The following is a 23893-nucleotide window of genomic DNA, read 5'->3' as shown; positions in this document are numbered from 1 at the left end:
TTTACCACTACTTACGTTTAAGTACGTACAGGGCTGGAATTAGTTGATAAAACATATGCTTGAATTAAAAATACTGCTATTAAACACTGAAACTTGCTTGTATACTCAAGCCATATATATCATTTAAAAGACATTTTTATAAGGTATTTTAATATATATATACTTGCACTCAAATGCTTGCAGGGGCGGTAATAAAACTAGTTTTTTCGTTAATTAAGTGTGGTAAATGCCGCTTTGTTTGTTCTACCTGGCACTAGATGGAGCCTTGGTAGCCGTTTGGGTAATTTTTACTAGTGGTATATACAATTGAGTTTTATCCTATTTGTAAGGTCTTCAATTAAGCATTAATTACTTATATGACACCAAAGACCGAAAGTGTCCAGGGAAGATGATATTAATAATTTTGATCATGCGCTGCGGCGTAAACTGGAACTAAAAAATGTCATTCATATAGAGTTACTTTTGTAACCATTTACATCACTTTGCATGCCTGAAATATAATGAAAAAGTAATTTATATATTTATATATATTATTTAAAATTATTACCGCTTAATAAATGGCACTAAACTACTTAATTATGATTTTTCAAATCCTCTCTAGTACTGACATCTTGCGTGCAATAGGAGAACCGAATGAGCGGCAAATGCTGGATCCGTATAGTCGCTTATAAACGCTTAAAAATGTCACCGAAGAATAAGTTTGTTTAATTCGGAACTTTGACAATAAAACGAGTTGTTACCTTGAACGAGTAAGTGTCGTCTATTTATCTCTCTTGAAAAAGCATTATATTTTTTAAATTTCGCGTTATGTCCCGCTAGAAACGTTATATAAACTTATTATTAAACATGAAATAAGATTCCTAAGCAATAAGTAGGTAAGTAAATGTATTTATGGAGTACCATAATTAGCAGCAAGAAAATAAATCTAAGTTTATATGTTACGATAAAATAAATCGTGAAAAGGTACTATGTACATACTTGTTTTGTCTCTCTGCAGGAAAATTGTGTAAACGTGAAACATTTGAGATTGCGCCGCGGTTCAAAGCAACGTTCCCTTCGTTTGCCATATGAAGCAGGATTAAATTGTGTAGTTTTAAGTTCTCATGTAAGTGAATTGTCAAATTCTTAGTGAGAATAAAGAATCTTAAACCTAAAATTAACGCAGTGAATACATTACAAGCATCAGCGACTCTTAACTGTTTGCCAAGCTAAGATAGTAGCTGTATTTCGTTCCATTATATATACGTATGAAATAAAAACTTTTGAATACATTTAACACCTTTATTTCATATAAATTGAAAAATAACTGACGGCATACATTTTCTAGTGAATAGGTGCATCCAGATCCAGATAAGAGAATGCATGGTTATTGCGCCAATCTCGGACCATTTGCGATTGGTTTGCTAAGGGCACCGCTAGCTGGTGCGGATGCACAGAGCACTTATACATACCTTATTAAATAAAAACTTTTGAATACATTTAACATCTTTATTTCATATAAATTGAAAAATAAGTGACGGCATAGATTTTCTTCACGGTCGCACAAATATTATCAGGACGAGTCGACAAGTTACTTTAAAGCAAGCATTGGTGAATAGGTGCATCCAGATCCAGATAAGGTAATGCATGGTTATTGCGCCAATCTCGGACCATTTGCGATTAGTTTGCTAGCTGGAGCGGGTTAACGAAAAACAGTAACTGGCGACGCTAACTGGCGCGGACGCGTGCAACGAATTTTACCTACAAAGGCACCCGCGCGCGTGCACCCGCTCCGTGCACTCGCGCCAGCTAGCAAACGCCCTTAACCTTTTAAACGCCAAGAATACCTTAAGGCGTCTTAACTAGCTATGCTCAAAGCGTCATAAATACATTATAGCTGATATAGCCGCTGTCAGAGTAACCTTCACACTTTCAAGTAAGGTTTAGGGCATAGGGCGTCCGCAACGTCGCGCGTGTGCATGGAGCGGGCGTGCGGCTTACAGTATCAGCAACGCTAACTGGCGCGGACGCGTGCGACTGATTTTACTTACAAAGGCACCTGCGCGTGTTTGCCCGCTCCGTGCATTAGCGCCAGCTAGCAAACGCCCTTAACCTTTTGAACGTCAAGAACACCTAAAGGCGCCGTCACTAGACATGATTTAAGGGCCATGAACACATTAATGATTATAGCTGTTATAATCGCTGTCAAAGTCCCTAATGTAATACTCATGCACTTTCAAGCTCACTTGCGCCCGTGACCTTGGCGTGTGAGTAACGTTTTTGTTTATGGCATTCAAATGGTAAAGTATCAATGTCGTAATGCGTCGCTAGCGCGTTATTTTCGAATCGCACCCGTGCTCCCGTGTTGGACTGCACACGCGGTGTACACTTCTTGTTATTGTAACCGTTTGTGCGCTTAGATAACACAAGTACACATACACAACTCGCAATATGCTCGCGTGCTCTTGTTTATATGTAAAGTACGTCTTCTAGGGCCGCGGATTGGACCCACGCGACCGGCGGGGCGGTGAGCGGCATACATTGGTCGCAATGCAAGCTGTAAAGCTAGTGCAGTGCATGAGGGACGCGCGGCTTTCTCTCACCACATCTTTAGGTGTTCTTGCCGTTCAAAAGGCTAAAAGCACCTAATGAGGTGGCTTTACATTAGCTAGATGCCGGCCCACACGCCGATCCGGTGTGCAGGCTAAGGAAATCGCTATGTAGGCCAATTCGAAAGTGCAACTGACATTAAACCAATTTTAGAATAATATTGGAATGATACCAGTTAGCTGTCATTCGTGCGTTCATTTCGCACTTATACGCATGTATTTGTGCGAGCGAGACGCCCGCAATTAACTGATATGATTCCAATATTACTCTAATATCGGTGTGCACGCCCCTTTTTATTCATAAGCAAGGTAAGATTGAACCACTATAGAAGGCAGCGAAGAGGCCGGCAATGGAACTGGTAGCGTTTGATGGAGACAATTTTCTGTCAAATGCAAGTTCAAATTGGCCTGACTGTCTCACTCGCACACCGGAGTAGCGTTTCATATAAGCGTACTTTGTTATATCCAATCGACCCGCTCTATTCAGTAGGTTTCATTATCTCGATCCATCAGTTAAGTAACAATCTCTTCAATCTGGTGGATCGAGATGGTGGATCCTACTGGACAGATGGAACCTATGGATAGGAAAACGTTATGCTCAACAACTTGGTAGCAGAAGCGATGTGATTTTTTAAAATCGCGACTGTGTCATTGACATAATATATCTGAGGACGGGCCTTACGGGCAATAAGAATGGGGCCAGTACAGCGGTGTTACGCACACGAGTTTGAGCCAATCGTGCAGTCTAACGCCACAAGTACCACAACGTGATTGGTTGATGAGTTCGCATTACGCACGCGATTGATCGCATCTAGTTGCGTTAGACAGCACGATTGGCTCGAATTTGTGAATGACACAACTGAACTAGCACTATCGTTATTGCCCCTAAGGTCGGTCCTTAGATATATGGTAAGCGTCAGGATGGCGGTGGACCTCAGCGAATTTCAAAGAAATATTTATAAACATATTGTACCTTCTGTGTACCTCAGTGTACCTTTAATAGAAACCAGTGTACCTTTCCCCAAAACGAGATATTTTACAAAACGGTCCACCCGCCAACCTGACGTCAGGATGGCGGGTGGACCTATGAAATCTTGCATTATACCGCACTAAAAGTATGCAGTTATATTGTGCATGAGCTTAGCCTAGCTTGTTTTGGGGAGAGGTACACCGGTTTCTATTTCTATTTACAGAGGTACACTGAAGGTACAGTCACCATCATATATATCGGAGCGGCCAAGGTACCCACGAATATCTGAACATGCCTCTACTGTCAAGAGGTTAGAGTGCGTGTTTAGAGATCTTTGAGCACCTCGGCCACTCCGATATATCTGATGGCGACTGTACCATATAACTGCATACTTTTAGTGCGGTATAATGCAAGATTTCATAGGTCCAACCGCAATCCAGACGTCAGAATGGCGGGTGGACTTTTTCTTAAATATCTCGTTTTGGGTTAGGTACACAGAAGGTACAGTATGTTTATAAATACTTACTGCTATGGCGCAGCGACCCGAAGTGGATCTTGGCCTCCGACACCAAAGACCGCCATGCTTCTCTGTCCAAAACCGTTTCCATCTAGTCGACGGCGCCGAGTTCGCTAAGGTCTTTTTGCATTTCGTCTCTCCAGCGGGACCTACCTAGGACGTCTAGATGGTCTTCGGCCATTTGGAACTTCAGAGTACGCCCTCCAGGCTGCACGATCCTCACCCATCTGGACTACGTGCCCGAGTCATCGGAGTCTGGCAGCGCGAAAAATCCTAGGACTCACACGTGGAGAGGATGGAACCTGGAGACTCCACAGGAATCAGGAGATTGAAGATCTGGTGTCCGAGCCGAACGTCATTGGATGTTTATAAATATTTCTTTGAAATTCGCTGAGGTCCACCCGCCATCTAGATGCCAGATGTCAATGCCGAGTGCGACCGCCCTTAAAGCGGTGTATTATCTCTAGTCTCTCCAATATGTTCTCCTGGTGGGTCCACGGGGTTTATTTTAAGTGTTATCATAAACAGTGTTCACCAGCGGGTCTACGGGTACCTAATTATTTTTACCATGGGCCGACCATGAACACGATTCTATTTTTAAAACGTAACCCGCGTAGCTACTTCAGTCTTAGGCGGTATATACTCTACACCACGTTCACAAAAGATTGATATTTTAGGTAAAAACTCACATTTCGCTATATATGTCCATAGTAAATACTAATTCAAAAACTGTACGGTAGGGCCTAAAATCTTCTGTGATAGTAATGTAGAAATAAATACTGTTGACAGGCGGTCAACGGTATTTAGTACAATAATTACACTGAAACAATTCGTATAGAATACAGAACCTATGAATAATATATATCTAGAGAATCTAACTTTAATGCAATAATATAATTGAACAAAAGATATACATTAGTACGAGTAGTACGATCAACCTAAATGTCTATTTTTAATAGTCTTAATGTTCGTGTATCGGTTCTGTATTCTATGGCCATTAATTATGCTTTATTTTTCAACTTTCTTTGACTACACACAAGTACACATTATATTTGCTTTTTTCTTGAACTTTATCTTGCCCATGTTCGATTCTTCTTATGTCGATGCATCCTCATTATTTCCGTATGGTTTCTGAAAATACAATAACAGTTTTTGTATTGTTTTCTAATACCTATGTTTGAAGTCGGTTTCCTATTTTTAAGAGAAGTATTTTTTTTTCATGTAAGTACCTTTTTTTTCAAGTGGGGTAAATTAGAGCAGATGGGATACCTATCGACAATTATGTCAATAAACAGTTTTACGTTCCATCAAGAATTGAGAGGTTGCCTCAATTCCTCATGGAACCCATGATGTAAGCTAGACCTTTACACAAATATTCCTTAAACCTCGTTAAGCAAGTAGCTTCTTTACAAACATAACAAAGAAGACAAATCGTCTAGCGTGAAATACGCATCGTTAAAGAGTTCTTTTCTGGTCCTGATCAGAGGTTCCACTTCTTCAAATAGCACTTTTTTGAATGGCAATGCCTGGTCTGTTGATGAAACTAAAAAACGCCTATAAGATTTGGCGAGTTCCCTTAATTCCTCGTGGTTTTGTCAAAAATAGGACCATCTTGGAACTATACACCCACTTTCAAACGATAACTAATTTTCAACATTGGTTCAGAAATGACGAAGATCTTACTTAACATATATACAAAAAAAAAGTTTTTGAAGTCGGTTAAAAAGTAGTATCTTTACAATACTTCCTTTTACTAAGAAGGGATAACTACTACAATTTGCTTACTAAGTAAGTACTTACTTACTATTAGTATCAGATTGGAGTCGACTCGAGAGTCGATAAAATGGGCGTCGCTATCCTTTCCGGGTCGGGGGGATTTCACCGCATGAAAAAGAGACACATATAGTGAGTTCTTACTGTTCTACCAAACTACATATATAAAGTAGTCGTACTTTTTGAGTCAAATTAATTTAATTCTAAAGGTGCGACGTAATGGCCTGAAGCCCGCTCTTAGCATACCTAGTTATACTATTTGATGGATATTGGTGTCAATTTATAATACGTTTAATTATTCATTGTCTTTACCTAATTATCTTTACCTTTTGCCGACCGGTTTGGCCTAGTGGGTAGTGACCCTGCCTATGAAGCCGATGGTCCCGAGTTTGAATCGCGTAAGGGCATTTCTTTGTGTGATGAATACAGATATTTGTTCCTAAGGCTTGCGTGTTTTTTATGTATATACGTAAATATATATTTATCTAAATAAGTATGTTTAACGTCGCCTAGTACCCATAGTACAAGCTTTGATTAGTTTGGGGCCAATCTGTGTAAGATTGTCCCTACATATTTATTTATTTATTACCTAACGTAACCTACATTAGGTAATGAAAGCATTTTATTTTTGTAAGGGTAACAGTTTTGTTGGGATATAAAATGGTTAATGATAAAAACTAATACTTTTACCAGCATTTTCAGTTTATATTCATGTATTCGAAACCTATACATTTATGACATTAACTTTTGCAAGACGATAAGATTTTTTATTCACAATAACTTGTCCGTATTCGAACTGTCTGGCTACCCGGCTAGCCGTGGCTGTGTACCCGGATTTTATACTCTGAAACTGGAACTAGTGACAGATAAGAGTCGATTGATGTTTTTTTTAAAGATACTTATACTTAAATAGAATTACTTACCTATGTTTAATTAAAAGAAACTACTTATACATAATAATCCTTACAGTTTTAACCTATTTAACCTACCTACCTACCTACTTTTAATAGTAGCAGTTCGGTCCACTTCGTAGAAATACCTGTTCTAAGAATAATGAAAAAGAAAGAAGAGTAATAAAAATAAAGAATCTGGAAGTCGTTGAGGTGTTCCGTTCTTCATCAGCAATTCTACTTCAACAAATGTCACTTTATTGAGTAAAAATGCTTGTAATATTGATGAAAATCCTAAAATGACTATATGTATGCCTATCCTATACAATATGAGAAGCTCCTTCAGTTTCTCGTAGAACCTATCATCAGAACTGGACCTTGACACAAATGTTCCTTAAAAGCCTTACATGCTATAAACGAAATAAAATAAAAAAAACGCCTAAGGTAAAATACTTGTCGTTGAAGAGTTCCATTTCAGCAGTATCAGCATAGTTTCAGTAATATCAGCAGTTTCACTTCATCAAATATCACTTGTTCAAATAAAAAAAACTTGATATGTTGACGAAAATCCTCAATTCCTCCTAATTGTGAATTCAAATCGATTTAAAATCCTCAATTCCTCATTGAATCCATCATCAGAACTGGACCTTGACACAAATGTTTCCTAAGAACCTAGCTTGCTACAAACTTAACAAAGAATAAGAATCGCGCGCGTTGAAGAGTTCCGTTCTGGTCAATATCACTAACTTGTTTAAATAAAAATGCTTGATATGTTGACGAGAATCCAAACATTACTGTATGTATTGTATGCCTATAAGATTTGAGGAATTTCTTCGATTTCTCATGGAACCCATCCTCAGAACTAGACCTTATGACACAAATGTCTTCAAGAACTTTACTTGCTACAAAATAAACAAATAAAACATATCGCGCGCGAATTGGCGAGTTCCATTTTGGCCAGCATCAGCTGTTGCATTTCGTCAAATGTCACATTTTAATAAAAATGCTTGATATGTAAATAAAAATCCAGAAATTATAAGATGTCAGGAATTCCCTCGATTATTTATGAAACCCATCATCAGAACTGAACATTGATATAAATACACCTTAAGAACGTTACTCGCTACAAGCTTAATAAAGAATACAAAACGCGTGCGTTGAAAAGTTCCGTTCTGGACAACATCAGCAGTTCCACTTGATCAAATATAACTTTTTTTAAATAAAACACCTAGAGATATTGATGAAAAAAAAAAACTATATGTATTTATATAAGGTTTGAGGTGTCCATCATCAGACCTAGACACTAGACACTGGTGTCTAGTACAGATATTTCTTAAGAACCTTACTTTCTACAAACTTAAAAGTTCCGAGGAATTGTTCGGATTAATCTCTGCCGCCTCTTTCCGTCACCGCTTTACGCTACATCATTTATATCTTCACCACTTAGATGGTTGGCAATCCTCAACTGTGCATTTCTCTAGAAACTTCCTGCCTCATACAGCTAAACTATGAAATGATCTGTCGCATGCGGTATTTCCGGCCCAATACGATCTTTAAAACTTTAAGGAAAGAGCGTATTCCTATCTTAAATGCCGGCACCGCACTTACAATCCCTATGGTGTAACAGATGTCCATGGCCAGCGGTAATTGCTTACCATCAGTTGATTCGTCTGCTAGTTTGCCTCTTATATCACAACAAACAAAAAAAGAATAAAATCTCACGCGTTGAAGAGTTCCGTTTTAGTCAACATCACTAGTTCCACTTCATCAAATGCCACTAATGTGAATAAAAAAAGCTAAAGATATTGATGAAAATCCAAAATTACTATATACCTATAAAAATTGAGGAGAATGAGGAGTTCCGTCGCTTTCTCATGAAACTCATAATTAGAACTGTACTTCGACAAAAATGTTTCTTGAGAACCTTACTCGCTACAAACTTAACAACGAAGAAAAATTGCGCGCGTTGGAGTTCCGTTTTGGTCAACATCAGTAGTTCCACATCATCAAGTGTCACTTTTGTGAATAAAACTTGATAATATGTTGATGAAAATCCAATAAGTACTATATATATACCTATAACATTTAAGAAATTCCCTCGATTCTTCATGGGACCCATCATCAGACCTTTACCTTGACACGAATGTTCCTAAAAACCTTAGTACTTAAAACTTACTTGCTACAAACTTAACTAATAAAATAAATCGCGCGCGAGTTGGCGAGTTCCATTCTGGTCAACATCAGCTGTTACACTTAGTCAAATGACAATTTTTTAATAAAAATGCTTGATATGTAAATAAAATCCCAGAAATTATTACATGTATGCCTATAAGATTTTAGGAATTCCCTCGATTCTTCATGAAACCCATCATCAGAACTGTACTTTGACAAAAATGTTTCTTAAGAACCTTACTTGGTACAAACTTAACGAAGAAAAATTGCACGCGTTGGAGTTCCGTTCTGGTCAACATCAGTAGTTCCACATCATCAAATGTCACTTTTGTGAATAAAAGTTGATAATATGTTGATGAAAATCCAATAAGTACTACATATATGCCTATAGCATTTAAGAAATTCCCTCGATTCTTCATGGGACCCATCATCAGACCTTTACCTTGACACAAATGTTCCTAAAAACCTTAATACTTAAAACTTACTTGCTACAAACTTAACTAATAAAACAAATCGCGCGCGAGTTGGCGAGTTCCATTCTGGTCAACATCAGCTGTTAGTTTTAGTCAAATGACACTTTTTTAATAATAATGCTTGATATGTGAATAAAATCCCAGAAATTATTACATGTATGCCTTAAAGATTTTAGGAATTCCCTCGATTCTTCATGAACCCCATCATCAGAACTGGACATTGATGTATTAAGTACACCTTAAGAACCTTACTCACTACAAGCTTTATAAAGAATACAAAACGTGTGCGTTGAAAAGTTCCGTTCTGGAACACATCAGCAGTTCCACTTGATTAAATGTAGCTTTTTTTAATAAAACGCCCAAAGTTATTGATGTAAATCCAAAAAAACTATATGTATTTCTATAAGGTTTGAGGTATCTATCAGACCTGGATCTAGACACAGATGTTTCTTAACAACCTTACTTTCTACAAACTTATCAGGACAAATCTATTACGGCGAGTGTTCCATCGAATTGCTCGGATTAATCCTTGCCGCCTCTTTTCTTCATCGCTCTACGCTACAACATTTTTATTTTCACCACTTAGATGGTTGGCAGTCCTCAACTGTGCATTTCTCTAGAAACTTCCTGCCTCATACAGCTAAACTATGAAATGATCTGTCGCCTGCGGTATTTCCGGACCAATACGACATTTAAAACTTTAAGAAAACAGCGTATTCAAATCTTAAAGGCCAGCACCGAACTTACAACCTCTATGGTTTAGCAGGTGTCCATGGGCGGCGGTAATCGCTTACCATCAGGTGTGACGTCTGCTCGTTTGCCTCTTATATCATAAAAAAAAACAAAGAAGAAAAATCTCGCGCGTTCAATAGTTCCGTTTTGGTCAACATCAGTAGTTCCACTTCATTAAATGCCACTAGTGGGAATGAAAAAGCTTAAGGTATTGATGAAAATCCAAAATGACTATATGCCTATAAGATTTGAGGTGTTCCCTCGCTTCCTCATGGAACCCATCGTCAGACCTTTACCTTGACACAAAGGTTCCTAAAAACCTTGGTACTTGAAACTTACTCGCTACAAACTTAACAAAGAAGACAAATCACGCGCGTGGAAGAGTTCCGTTTCTGATCAACATCAGCAGTTCCACTTCACCAAATGTACTTACTTACCACCCATTTATTTGAAACAGTACCTAGGTACTCCATTTTGATGCCGCCAGCTTGAAACTTCAATGGCCTCAGTGTCCGATGAACAACTTAAAAATGCTGAAAGTAATAACAATTATAATAAGTTGGGGAGTAGCGACCTTACACACCCGAGTGCTCCTGGGGAGTTCTGTTACCGGACATACAATAATAATAACAATAAATAAATATTATAGGGACATTCTTACACAAATTGACTGAGTCCCACGGCAAGCCGAGAAGGCTTGTTTTGTGGGTACTCATACAACGACATAATAATATATAATATACAAATACTTAAATACATAGAAAACATCCATGACTCAGGAACAAATATCTGTGCACATCACACAAATAAATGCTCTTACCGGGATTCAAACCCAGGATCATCGACTTACTAGGCCAAACCGGTCGTGAAAAAAAGAGCAAAAAAAAAGAAAAATATGTCAAAAGAAAATGCGATTTGGAAACGTTATTCGCCACTTAATATATTATTATATCTGGTTCACAGCATTTATTTGGTGCTGATATAATGTCTGCAATATTACCCGAGTACATTAAAATATGAATAAATTATCATAAATTCAGAAGATGGTCCCAATAACAGTTCATTTTTACATGGAAAAATGGCTTTAATGTAAAATGTTTGTCAGACATATTTTTGGAAGTATAGTACAATCATTAACTTAGAAATATAGGTAACATTTCACGAATAAAAATACGGTAACACATATTTTTAATTATTTTTTTAACTTATCCTACGCAAAATAGAATTGGAGAAACTGACATAGGGACTATCATTCGACACGACACGTATAGTAAAGTATGAATCCGCTCTAAGTCCCCTTACATAGACAGTGGGAAGTAAAATAATTCTTGTTCTGAAAACAATAAAATGTAAAATGATTAGGTAGGACAATCCAAACTTCTAAGGTCGCGTAGATCAGAAGTAGATATGAATTTGTTCGACAATACGATAGGAAACTATTCAGCATTTACATTGGCGCATTTTTTTCTGGAATACTATCTAAATTGCACTTTGTATATATGCTATATTTTTTATATAATTTGGAGCCTTTATTTTCCATGGAGTCGAACGCTATATAGCAGCTATACGAGAAAAATAATACTTTTATCTTACCTACCCCATGAATAGTGAAGATCATCAAGGAGCATACTCTCTGAGATCAATGGAATGGAGTGCCTTTCGATTGGAGAAAATTATAGCGTATTAGAAATATACTATTTTGTAATTACAATGTTGAATATTTTAAATTGCGTGTTTTGACAATTATTGTTGACAATATTACATTCAGAGTCATCTTGACATAACTTTAGAAACCCATAAACTAGTCTATACTTTTTAAAATGATGGAGTAAGACTGACGAGATTACCGCTATGTATAAATGTTTTACGTCAAGTAGAATTTTGCTTTAGAGCGACATCTGGCGTTGAGTAGAAAAGTTAAGGCGTAATTAACTACAATTAGTTAACTCATTAAATGGTTTTATTTTGGTCCCTGCAACGATTTGACCCCAGTTATATTATACGAAAAATAGCTTATAAAAATACTTTTCACATGATATACATGGCATTTGTATACACTCTTATTTCGCTGTGTATCAAGTAATTTTTAGAATTACGATTTTTTAAAACTGTACATTGTGTCCCTTTAAATACTTTATCATTGGTGTTGATGCAAAAAACATAAAGCATTTTTTATATTCTTTCGAATAAAATACGCTAAAACTTTTTATATCCCGCGTATAAGGAAATATAACTGCTTATATGCGCAACTTTTTTTTTTATATAGCTCGGTCCCTGCAAGTGGTCCAAGGTTGGTGCCATACATTAAAATAATACTACGATTAAGAGCTTTAAAACGACATATGTCTCAACAGTATACATCCATGGGACACTCCCCATACAAAAGTGCCCATTGTCCTTTTGGAACAAAGTAGGCACATTTTATAGAAGTTATTAATAGTGCTAAATTAAAAATACCTAGTTGCTAGCTGTTCGTATCAGAACGATCATTCGGCGGAGCAAAAGAATAGGTAGATACGCAGTCTCAAATCAACCCGGATTTATAAAATAAATTGATACCTAAATCTATATACAAATACCCAAGTCAAACAAGGGGTAAAAGGTTCAACCGTGTAATTATGGTGAAAATGAACTTCGTAAAAATTGCTATTCCTGTTTGACAAAATGCTTTGCTTACCCAATTTAATAATTTTGCATTTTCTGGAAATTAAAATGACCGAATTTAGAATAAATTCAAATACTCATAGATATGTTACCATTTTAGTCTTAAGGTAAATAGGTAATATTTTATAAACTTATAGGAAGATGCTGCCTCCCCAATCCAGCGGAGCGGAAAAATAAAGCAATATTTTGTGAAGTCGAAAGTTCCAGAAGTTTCGATCGCTTGGCCCTGATATACTCGTCTGAAAGTCGATCAGGCTTGAGGCTCTACGAAAAGTTTGTCGATCAGAAAGATGTTATTATTAAATGAGTTGTAGCTATAAAGGATGAAAAAAGATAAGAAGTTGGTAAATAAATTATATAATTTATTTTAAGTGATACTGATAATTAAGAAAGAAACCAAAGTAATTAAGTCTGTAAAGCTATAAACGTGGATCAAAAATATTATGCTAATGTATGAAATAAAAATAGGAACCTACATACAAGGTGTAACAAACAGTGGGGATCAGTTTAAGGTCATATTCGTTGTCTTGTTATTTTTAGGAAAAGAAGAAAAACAATATTGACGCGAAAGTAACATTATTTTTGTTACCTGCCCCAGGTCTTCCAAGTCGGTCAACCCGCCATACAGAGGCCAAAAATGTTTCGCGTAAACTTTTTTTTTCTACTTTTTCCTTTTCAGAACACGACACCAAATATGCCTTTAAACTGCAATTCTATTCTTGTTACACCTTGTATAGCAAGAATTACAATGAAACTTAATCAAACGCCCCAAAAGTACAGTAGCAAGCAGTATTAAAGGAGGAGTTGTTAAAAAAGGCATTTTGTGTGACATTAATTTTGAAAATTAGAAATGCAGTCCATTATGAATTCACATGATACACATATTCATCCTGTGTTAGTACCTATAGCACAATTTGCTTTATATTGTACCTAAATTTATGTACAAAGTCCCGTCCGATGTCATCTCTAAACTTAAGTCATTGTCAATCGAGGAGACAGCGGGTGTTATCTATCGGGCATTAGCATACCGCGTATCTACTAGAGCATATTTTGCAGTGCCTAATTGTATTATTTGACTGCTGTTTACTGGAATTATTTTATTTCTTGTCATGGACATGACAAAGTTATTATTTTTAATTTCTAAAAAGCACTGTAATTCTTTCTTTTGGTTTTAAATGGATTTGCTGTACGATTTTCATTCTGATAATTAACGCTCCATCCATAAGTAACGATATTTTTACCTTACTTGTTAATTTAAAGTATCCTCAAGAAAAACTACTGAAGTTTATATTTAACCGTGTTTTTTTTTGAATGCACATGTTTTTTATGGTGATGGTGAAAGGCACCATTTCGGTCTCAGACTATTGGCCAAACTATCTCGACAGAAATAGGTGACTTTCATATCTTGGTTAACAATCTAGTATATAATATACGGCGTTAAAAGAGGGCGTAAAGCCAGGAAATCAAAAGGGAATAAAAGATATGGCCCGCCGCGTGAAACTTGCGACAGAAAATGTGACCGTCAAAATATACTTCTGTTTATAATTTTGCTCATCACATCCCTCGGCCATATCACTAGCTATTTTATACTAAAATTATACTGCTATAGTATGCAGGGTAACGATACGCCACTGAAAATAAATGAAAATTACACATGACTTGATTTATTTTTATTGAGCCAATTTTAAACATCTAAGGTTTTGGTTGAGAAATTAAATAATCTGTTTTCCGTGTGAATTCTGCATGTTTTGCGTTAGCATACTGTACTCGTTTACATACATATATGTTACGTATACTTATGTACTGGGTACGTTATTAATCTTTTTGAAAACAGCTGGCTCCCTAAACAGCTACGAAATACAGGTATATTTTTTTAACTTCAGGGTTGTTTTCGGTATCAGGCCAATGGGATTAGCAAGGTCAGGATTAAAGTATCAAGCCAGAAAACTGTTTTTACGTTATTTTATTTCAGTAGTATAAAAAATATATATTGAGAGAATAAAATAAATGTATTCTATGCGAGTACTCGTTCATTCTAGGAACACGTGAATACACAAATCGAATTGGCTTCCGAGGAAAAGCGCCTAATGACCTAAAAATATATTAAATCACTGACTAGGTATAGAATAGTAATATATAGTTGCATAACTTCTATATAGCGTAATTCTAATTGATGATATTATAGAGCTTTAGAATAATGGGACCGTTAGAGATTAACTAGAGATCCTTTTTAAATTCGTGCCCGTACTTCACCCTATATTGTATTTTCTTTGCTTTGTCGTCAATGCAGTAAAAGCAAATATTATGATACTTTCATTGGGTAAAATATATCCTGCAAACAATAAACTTTATTGCTTCCTTCTTTATCTTGCAATACTGGAAACTTTGCTCGCTGGGAGTAATTGAATAAAGGATGTTAGAAAAATATTTTAAGAATTATTTTAATATTTCATTTTCTTTTTAATAAAACAGTACTCATTTTATTTAAAAATACTAAATAATATAGTTTTATACTTTTTAAACTATGTATCCTGTGAACATCATAAGAAATGGACTTTAAGAGCTAATTTTCATGAATACCCAAATCCTTAAATTGCAGGTAAGTATATTTATTTTCCACGGGAAAGGCCCCTTTTCCTGAACGTTTATAACTCTAATAAAAGCACTTCCGAAACTATACATGTGTGTAATAATGATTTATGTGACCCTTTTTCTTGGTCTAGTAAATAAATATTATAGGACATTATAGGACATTATTACACAAATTGACTAAGTCCCACAGTAAGCTCAATAATGCTTATGTTGAGGGTACTTAGACAACGATATATACAATATATAAATATTTATAAATACTTAAATACATAGAAAACACTCATGACTCAGGAACAAATATCCATGTTCATCACACAAATACATGCCCTTACCAGGATTTGAACCCGGGACCATTAGCTTCGTAGGCAGGGTCACTACCCACTAGGCCCAACCGGTCGTCTAGTAATAACTCATTTCTTTTACCCCCGGTTTACTTGCATCTTAACTATTCAATCCGATGATTTAAGTAAGAACTTTTTAAATGGCTTGCGAAAAGAAGTTTATAAGGTAAATGCGGTGGTTCCATTAGGTGAAATCGCTCTATTTACTCCGAGGAAGTGCCGACCACCTCCCCGTCCCTATCGTCATTAGGACCGTACCGTAAAGTAGTAAGAGATACCTTTTATGAGAAATTTCCTGTACCTATGAATTCATTGGAATTCAAGAAATTAAAAAAAGCCCTTTAATTCTTTGATAAATAAAATCTTAGAATATCTGGACAAGAGTATGTCAGTCGCAGCAGTTTTCTCCGATATGGGCAAAGCATTTGATTTTTTTTTCTCATGACATACTCCTTACTAAAGTGTAGGCTGCATGAGACGAGAGGTATCGTTAACAATTGGCTTAGAACATGGAAGAACCCAGTTCGGACAAAATGAAATGGATGACAAAAACATAGTATCTTCTCATAAATCTACTACTAAAGTCAACACGGTGGTTGTACCACAGGGTAGTATATTGGGACCCTTACTTTTCATATTATGCATTAATGACCTCCCATAAGTTAAAAAATTTAGCTGTACACTCTTTGCACAATGCTATAACATATAACAATGTCATACCTAAACGCTTCAATTTTAAACCTACTTTTGTGCAGTTTATAAACAAAAAGCGATTAATTAAGTATCATTGTGTACCACAAATTTTCACAAATGCTTTTGGAATCATGAAATGCGGCTCACAAAAATTTGTTGCTAAGATGTTGCAGTTCAGGCATATCATGGATATGTGAGTTCTTTACTCAGGTATAGTATTTGCTCTGAGGAAACTCAAATCATGTAAGTGGAGTACAGATCGATACGTAACGTGGGTATAAATATCAATAAAATATGGCCGCCGTAGGCCATGCCTATACGAAATTTGCTGTTTTGTTAAATCGCATCCCCAGTTTTTTTTTCATCTTGTAAAAACACATGTAGCTATCGTACAAGGTATCTTGATCAATTAATTAGTAATTCCAGAAATGAAAACAACATTGTATAAATAGTAGAAACACCTCTCGTATTGTATATGTGTTTCTATATACAATGCCTTACATGACGACATTATGAATGTGCTATTAAATGTTTTCAAGCAAAGACTCAGAAACTGGCTAGTGGAGAATAGTATCCTTACCCTTATTATTAAACTTTATGTACGTAAATATATTTTTTACTTGGCATCATTATATACCCGTATATGCATAGGTACATGCATATATCAGTCCCGACATATGCATGTCGGGACTGACAGAGTTAATACAAATTTTAGTTATTAAATGTAATTTTTTACGGTACGTTTTCAATAAGACTCCATAACGAAAGCTTCTTGAAAGATACTGCCGTAAAATCGCTTGTATATCGTTATCGATAAGTGATAAAATACCGCTAGTGTCTAAGCTTAGCTAGCACATTATTTTATGTGTCTACTAGATTTTTACAAGAGATCATTAAATCCATTGATAACGCATAATAACAGTGGCATTCGAGCAACAAATTATTAGCGAGAACTCTGCAAAAAAATATTGCAGGTAGATGTTCGAGTGCGCGTCACTGTCTCAATACATGTCATATTATTATTTAAACTTAACTTATCGTCAATAGAGGTGACAACAGGGTACCATCTATAGAGCATTAGCATGTCAAGTACGTTCATTTTATTACCCTTAAAACTTATATAGTTATTACATCGTAAATTGACTCACCTACAACATTGAGCTGAAAAGCTAGTGACATCTTAGGCTCCGTGTTGACTTGGCATTCATAAATGCCCGCGTCCCGTTCCTGCGGGAACTTGATCTGTAGCGTCCAGTTCTCGGACTTATCCGGTCTTATCACCTGCAGATTTATAATTAAATTTATGTTTAAGCAAATAATCCATTATCTTATCTTATATCATTAATTTACAACTTAAGTAGACAGGTATATTAGCAGGTAATATTATAGAACTATTGGTGGTATATTTGACTTCTGGTATTTATCTACTGTAGTTTGATAACATTTCTAGGTTATATTATTTTATAAATTTATCCGTGAACTTTTATAAACTAAACTTACTTGAAACCTCTGGTCTGATGTGTAAGTTAATATCCCAGCTGTAAGTATATGGAGGTCTCTTTTTCTTATCCATGATACCTGTAACAAAAACGTGTCGCGCTTAAATTCCGCAACCGACCAATTGAAGCCTGAAGGCATGGCCGAAAATTTCTGGTCGAATAAATGTCATTGTCGACAGCTGGCTGATTCATAACCAGTTAATACAATTCGAATACGCCTCGATATTGAGGTTTTTATAATTGACTTAGGGTGATTCCACGACAAGGGTAACGTGAGGCACTATTTTATTGTGTGCTTAAGCGGGGCAGGGTCATGGAATTACTCCATACCATACGACTAAAGAAAAAAAATAAAACCCATCTTAGTCGTCCTAATGAGTTATATTCTCTCCAAATAGTTGGTGCGGCAGACGCACTGAGATAGGTATAATATTAGAATACGAAATATCATTTACACATATAGGTCGAGACATAAGGTAGTGTGTAGTGTAGACTATCCACAGTACTGAGATACTGCGGTCACATAGCTCGCAGAGACCCTGGCAACTTGGAGAGACTTGTGCTCATGGGAACAAGTAAGTAGCAGTTATACTTTACGCAGCTAAGTTGCCTACGACGTGAAATTTCATGAGCTTAACATAGATTGAATTTGAACTTCACGGCCATGCGTATACCCACTCAAGTTTGAGCACTCAGCGCACGTCCTCAAAATTATTCTCCGTTTACTGTTCACTTTGAAGTCATTAATGTCATTATTTAAAACTGCATTTCGTCTATTACTTACGTTTGCTTACTGCACATCGACTTATAGGAAAGGAATTTATTTACAATAGTTTGAGATCCTTTCATATTATGATAAACGATGAAAGTGAAGTAAGTGGTACAAAAATCAAATACCGTGACTTTATCTTTTGCACTCTGGACTTGTATATCTACATACACAGTAAATATTCAAAGGTAGTGACACCGCGCAAGCATATGAGCTTAAGGATATAATGCATTACTACACTAAGGGTCTGTTTTACAATGTCCGATTAAAGTATTGGATAGCTTATTAACAAATTAATTAACTGCCAGATAAAACTACCTTAAGTTTTAAAGGTACTACTAGTTAAGTTTATTTCAACATTGTGAAACACCAACTACATATGACTTTATTCATCAAATAAGTGGCAAGTAGCTTATTCAGGCCCTAAGCCTTGTCGTAATTCTGCTGTTAGTAATGTTACTTTGCACTCTCTGATTATATTTAATAGTTTTTGAAAGGTAAACGACGATTTACTTTGATTGAAATTACTTTCAAAACCAGGTTTAGTCTCCTTGTGATTTCCAATTATGTTGTTTAAGTGTTCTATTATTACAAAATTAATTTCGTAATTGCTTTCTGTATTGCTCTGCTTTAGTTCTTGAAAAGATTAAATATGTTGCTTGGACTGTGGATGTTAAAATATAGATTTTCGAATATCTCACAGACATAAGTCAATAAGTGACGCAATAAGATTATATAAAATTAAAATCTCACCTTCAGGCAATCTATGACCACACCACAATAAGCATGATATCTGTGACCCAGAGCAAATAATCCTTGCCCGTTTTTTCTTGGTTACTGCTCTTAGCTCCTCGATCTCTCCCACGAGGTCTATTTCTCTTAATGAAATGAATAATTCGAGTTTTTGACAAACCTTGTATTCCCCAGAGGACTATTGTGATAACTCAAGTTGGACTGCGAATGAAATTATAATTCAAAACAAAATTAACCTTTTCCGGGAATTATTTATCGGTCCTAAAGCAAATTTTCTTAACGAATTAGGAACCAAGACCAACACTATACTTGTTTTGTTAAATTTCAACCTGCTCTTCTGTATATTAAATGGCAAGAATTGTAATTGCACGTAAAAATATTTTAAATAATTTAAGTGTATATTTAGTTTTAATTATGTTCAGTTGTAGGCTAATCAAATTGGATCCAAAAAACCGTTTTGCGGAATTACTTTCCAGCAAGCATTTGGTCCTAAATGCGTGTAGTTAATCTGAGTTTGCGCAATCTCAGGAGGAGTACATCAATTTTGGGAGCCTTGGGAGATCCATTTTTCTTTGGATTGCCAAACCATTCGATGGTATCATTCGGTGTGAGCATATAAAGGTACCTTAGTACCTTTCGAATCCTCAGATATCAATTTTTATCATGACTAGAGCAAATTTCCGCTGGACGTACCGTTTTTGAGCTACAAGTAAAATACTGAAAAAGAGCAAAAAATCACACGTAAACTCGGAATACACGCATTTGAAGATATGAAAACGATTTCCAGCTTGCTCGTAATTACTTAATTCGAAATTCGAAAAAATCTAATTTGACTGGCTTAGCTATTGGAGTAACTTAAGAATTTGATACATATTTTTATATTTGACTTTAAATATGATACGGTAATCGTTCCAATAAAACGGTAGGTAAGTATTTATATACTACAACGGAGATAATTTTCACGCAATTGACATGAAGATGTGTCACATTACGAGTGGTGCTAAAGAAGTTTTCATTTCCACTTCTCTTTGTGAATTTTGGTATCATAAAATGCGTTATAACTCTCCACGGGCGTAAATCATGAACCCCGGATACTCTTGGAAAAATATTTGTCGTCGCAAATAAAACCCAATGAAAACGAGAAAAACAGTGTAAATTCGCTACCGTGGGAAAATGTAATAACAGAATTTACTGCTATGGACGACTTACATAAAATTCGATTCGAATAAAGACACAAGCATTTTAGCCATTCAATGGGTTGAAACTAGTAATGTAGGTATATAGCAGTTCGATGGATATTCATGACGAGAATTAAATTGTAAATTGTATATATTTTGAATTTGTGTGCTTTTGTGGATTTTTCTTCAGCAAGGAAGATTATAAACAATTCACAAATATACACACGACAGAAATAAAAGTTACGAGTATAACCTATAGATATTTATTATTATATGTATTTTAGGTATAGGTTAAGTGGTCAAGTGTTGTCTAATAAGCTTTTAAGGCATCTGACTGAAGTTTGGGTCGCTAATTAAGTACATTTTTTTTTTCTATTTTACTACTCGTAGTTTCTTATGTATGAGCCGTTAACGAAAAACAAAACATTATTAGAATAAAAATAAATATAAATTTCGCAAAGGTAGTCCGAATTAAAAATGCACAACAACAGATGACTTGTCATGCTATCACAGGCACCCGGTCTTCAGTAGGGCTAAGATGGTCGACTCTTTATCATTTGTCACAATGCCTGTCACGTTCTAACAAGTATGTAAGCGCGAAAGTGACGGGCATAGTGACAAGTGATAAAAATTGAACCATGCTGCCACCGCTGGAGACATATCAGCAAGCCTCCTGGCTCAGACAGCCAGTCTTTTATTAGATGATACAAAGGCTGTCCGTTCGCTATTGATTATACCATTTTAGCTCAACTAGGGCTCTGCGACGAGGCTATATTAGTAGTTGACTATACTCTACGTACTTTATTTAACACATTTTAGTGTATTACGACTTCCTATTCGGACGCCTTGTCGTAGGTACTGTCATATATTAGTATATGTTTTTATTATTACTGATGTAAGTCACGCCCCCTTATAAATTAGATATGAGCACTAAGTCCAGCAGTGGGACGCTAGGATGTATCTATATTATTACATATAGGCTGGTCACGATCATTAAAATACGTTCTTTCCAAATTACAAATCTTTACGATTTTTAAAATAATACTTATCTAAAACTTACTGTAGGCACCTACTGTTATTTTCCGAACTGAGACGTTAAGATTAATTTTAAAGGCAAATTTTTACCGCCTACCGCTGCAAATTAGGTTTAAAATCGCAATGGCCCATTTTGCATAACTAGTTTTATTGAAGCCGGTAGTTGTGTAACGATTTTTTTACAATTGTTGGTTCGCTATCAAAAGAAAGAAAAATTAAATTGGCAACTTTTTTACTAACTGCAGTTAGTAAAAAAGTTGCAACTTTTTTACTAAGTCTGGTTAATTGAGACTTGGATAAATGGGAAAGCTCAATAATGGCAACCAAAGGTCCGGTCTCGGTCCCTTGACACCAAAAGGTCTCTATAATAATTGAAATGACAGAATTTTTTTAAATGAAATTCTGATTTGACGTTTTCTTAATTTTGCCTCTGTAATTAAACATAGTATCACATACAAGACCTCTATAAAAATAGCATTTCTAAAAGTTTCGTTATTTTAGTCTTTTTTACGACCACTTCTATTTAATACGGGTCATATTTAATACCACTGTGATTAGAATAATATAGCGAGCAAGTTTTTATTTTGTATAGCAATAACTTCTTCTGTTTTAACTGTTCAAATCTTTATGACTACCAGAATGTATTTAATAATTGTAAACAAAATTTGCTTTGCAACTCGCAGGATTATTACCTACTAAACATATGTTTAAACTACCTATAAATCGCTGACCTCGCAATTTTTTATTTATATTACGAAAAGGTAAACTGGCTTATATGTAAATAATTTCAGAAATATTCTATACGGACCCTATACATTCGAAGCATATTATTTATAATTAAGATTGGCGGTATTATAATTAAATATTCATCACTTATAATAAACAATATAGTTCAGACAGTTTTACGAACCAAAAATTATAGCAATTCTAAACTTCTCATGAATAGTTAATTATATAATATTTAAGCTATCTTGTACCTACACGGTACATAACATATGAGAGCACACTTAAAAAACTGTACACGAACAAATCAAATTGTAAAATATTCGTATTTTAGTTATGTATTATATTTGAACTATTGGAACCCGAGTCTTATTAGAATTGAATACGACTATTAGGACCTTAATCATGTTAAACACAGATACACGACAAATTAATGAAATTATTTAATTTATTCTTGGCTGTCTGGGAATCTGGAACGACTCAGCACATTAAGATTCATAAGAGAAACCACACATAAAAGTTTTTGTTTAACTTTCATATCTAATCATGCCTTTTCTACACGGTACAACAATACGAGTACGTAAAGAAAAAGTAATAATACTTAAAACTAGAAATCCAAGAACATTATTGTTGGCAATAACAATGGCTTGAGGCTCGAATTTCGCGAACAAATCGAACCTTTTAGGCTCCTCTTTGTAAATTATATCGCGCACTTTACCCGAATTTGATTTGAATATCTACTCGAACATAATAGAGGTGTACAGAATTTATCCTCACAACTTTGCCGAACTTTGGAGAATGATTGTAGACTTTAAACTTTGAATGCGATACGGTGGGGTCGTAAATAAGTTTCGGACAGTTTTTTACGAGTATTTGTTTTGTTTTGCGTGACGTACCTAAACCAAACATTCTTCAAATTTTTGATTCATAGTAGGTATCAATGGTTATGAAGACTGTTTTAATAAATCATTATGACTTAAAATGATGATGACCTAATAAAAGTGATGTCACCAAAATACCCCATCAGCTCTGTCAAGTCTCTGTCTAACCTATGCATATACACTGACCTATCACACATAGACAGTTAGTCCTCATAAGGCTAATCTGCCAAAAGTGAAGCCGAAACTCGATCGATGTGTGCGTGCGACGCTCGTGTCTTACGCTCAGCGACACACACATATATACAAAAATGGGTTGCCAGAGTTCATTTATTCCCCTTAAAGTAGATGGATTTTAACCACATCCTTATACTTGGCTATCAATCATTTGGGAGTATGTATGTAGATATTAAATTTGTGGCAAAAGCTTTCAAGGTTTCTTTTAAGGACTTTGCACTGCAGGACTGTATTTTGTGAAATAATGTTTAAATAAAAAAAAAACGTTTATTTTTTTATTTTACAAATGTGCACAGATAATAGCTGGTAGAATTGACTTTGGAATAATGATTTTAAATGATAAATATTTAATGACGATCATTTGGATTTGATTTGGTTTGATTTTATTTGACTAAGTAATATTTTCTTCGGGTTGG

The 23893-nt window shown here is 35.4% G+C and overlaps 1 protein-coding gene and 1 long non-coding RNA gene across 2 annotated transcripts in view; both read right to left on the bottom strand.

Moving 5' to 3' along the window:
• LOC133516415 (zwei Ig domain protein zig-8-like) overlaps positions 1–23893 on the bottom strand; it is a 177656-nt gene that overhangs the window by 10513 nt on the left and 143250 nt on the right. Inside the window, exons 4-5 of the mRNA XM_061849341.1 lie at positions 17906–17983; positions 17554–17686 (exon numbers count right to left, since the gene is read on the bottom strand). Coding sequence (XP_061705325.1) covers positions 17554–17686; positions 17906–17983 — 211 coding nt within the window. The remainder of the gene's footprint in view (positions 1–17553; positions 17687–17905; positions 17984–23893) is intronic.
• Positions 1261–7646, bottom strand: LOC133516416 (uncharacterized). Its single transcript, XR_009799219.1, has 2 exons — positions 5880–7646; positions 1261–5206 (listed from the first exon to the last, which is right to left on the bottom strand). It is a non-coding gene; the product is annotated as an uncharacterized LOC133516416 (long non-coding RNA).

Source organism: Cydia pomonella, chromosome 3 (assembly GCF_033807575.1).
Source record: "Cydia pomonella isolate Wapato2018A chromosome 3, ilCydPomo1, whole genome shotgun sequence".
Lineage (NCBI taxonomy): Eukaryota > Metazoa > Arthropoda > Insecta > Lepidoptera > Tortricidae > Cydia > Cydia pomonella.
This window is presented reverse-complemented; position numbering and strand designations above follow the sequence as displayed.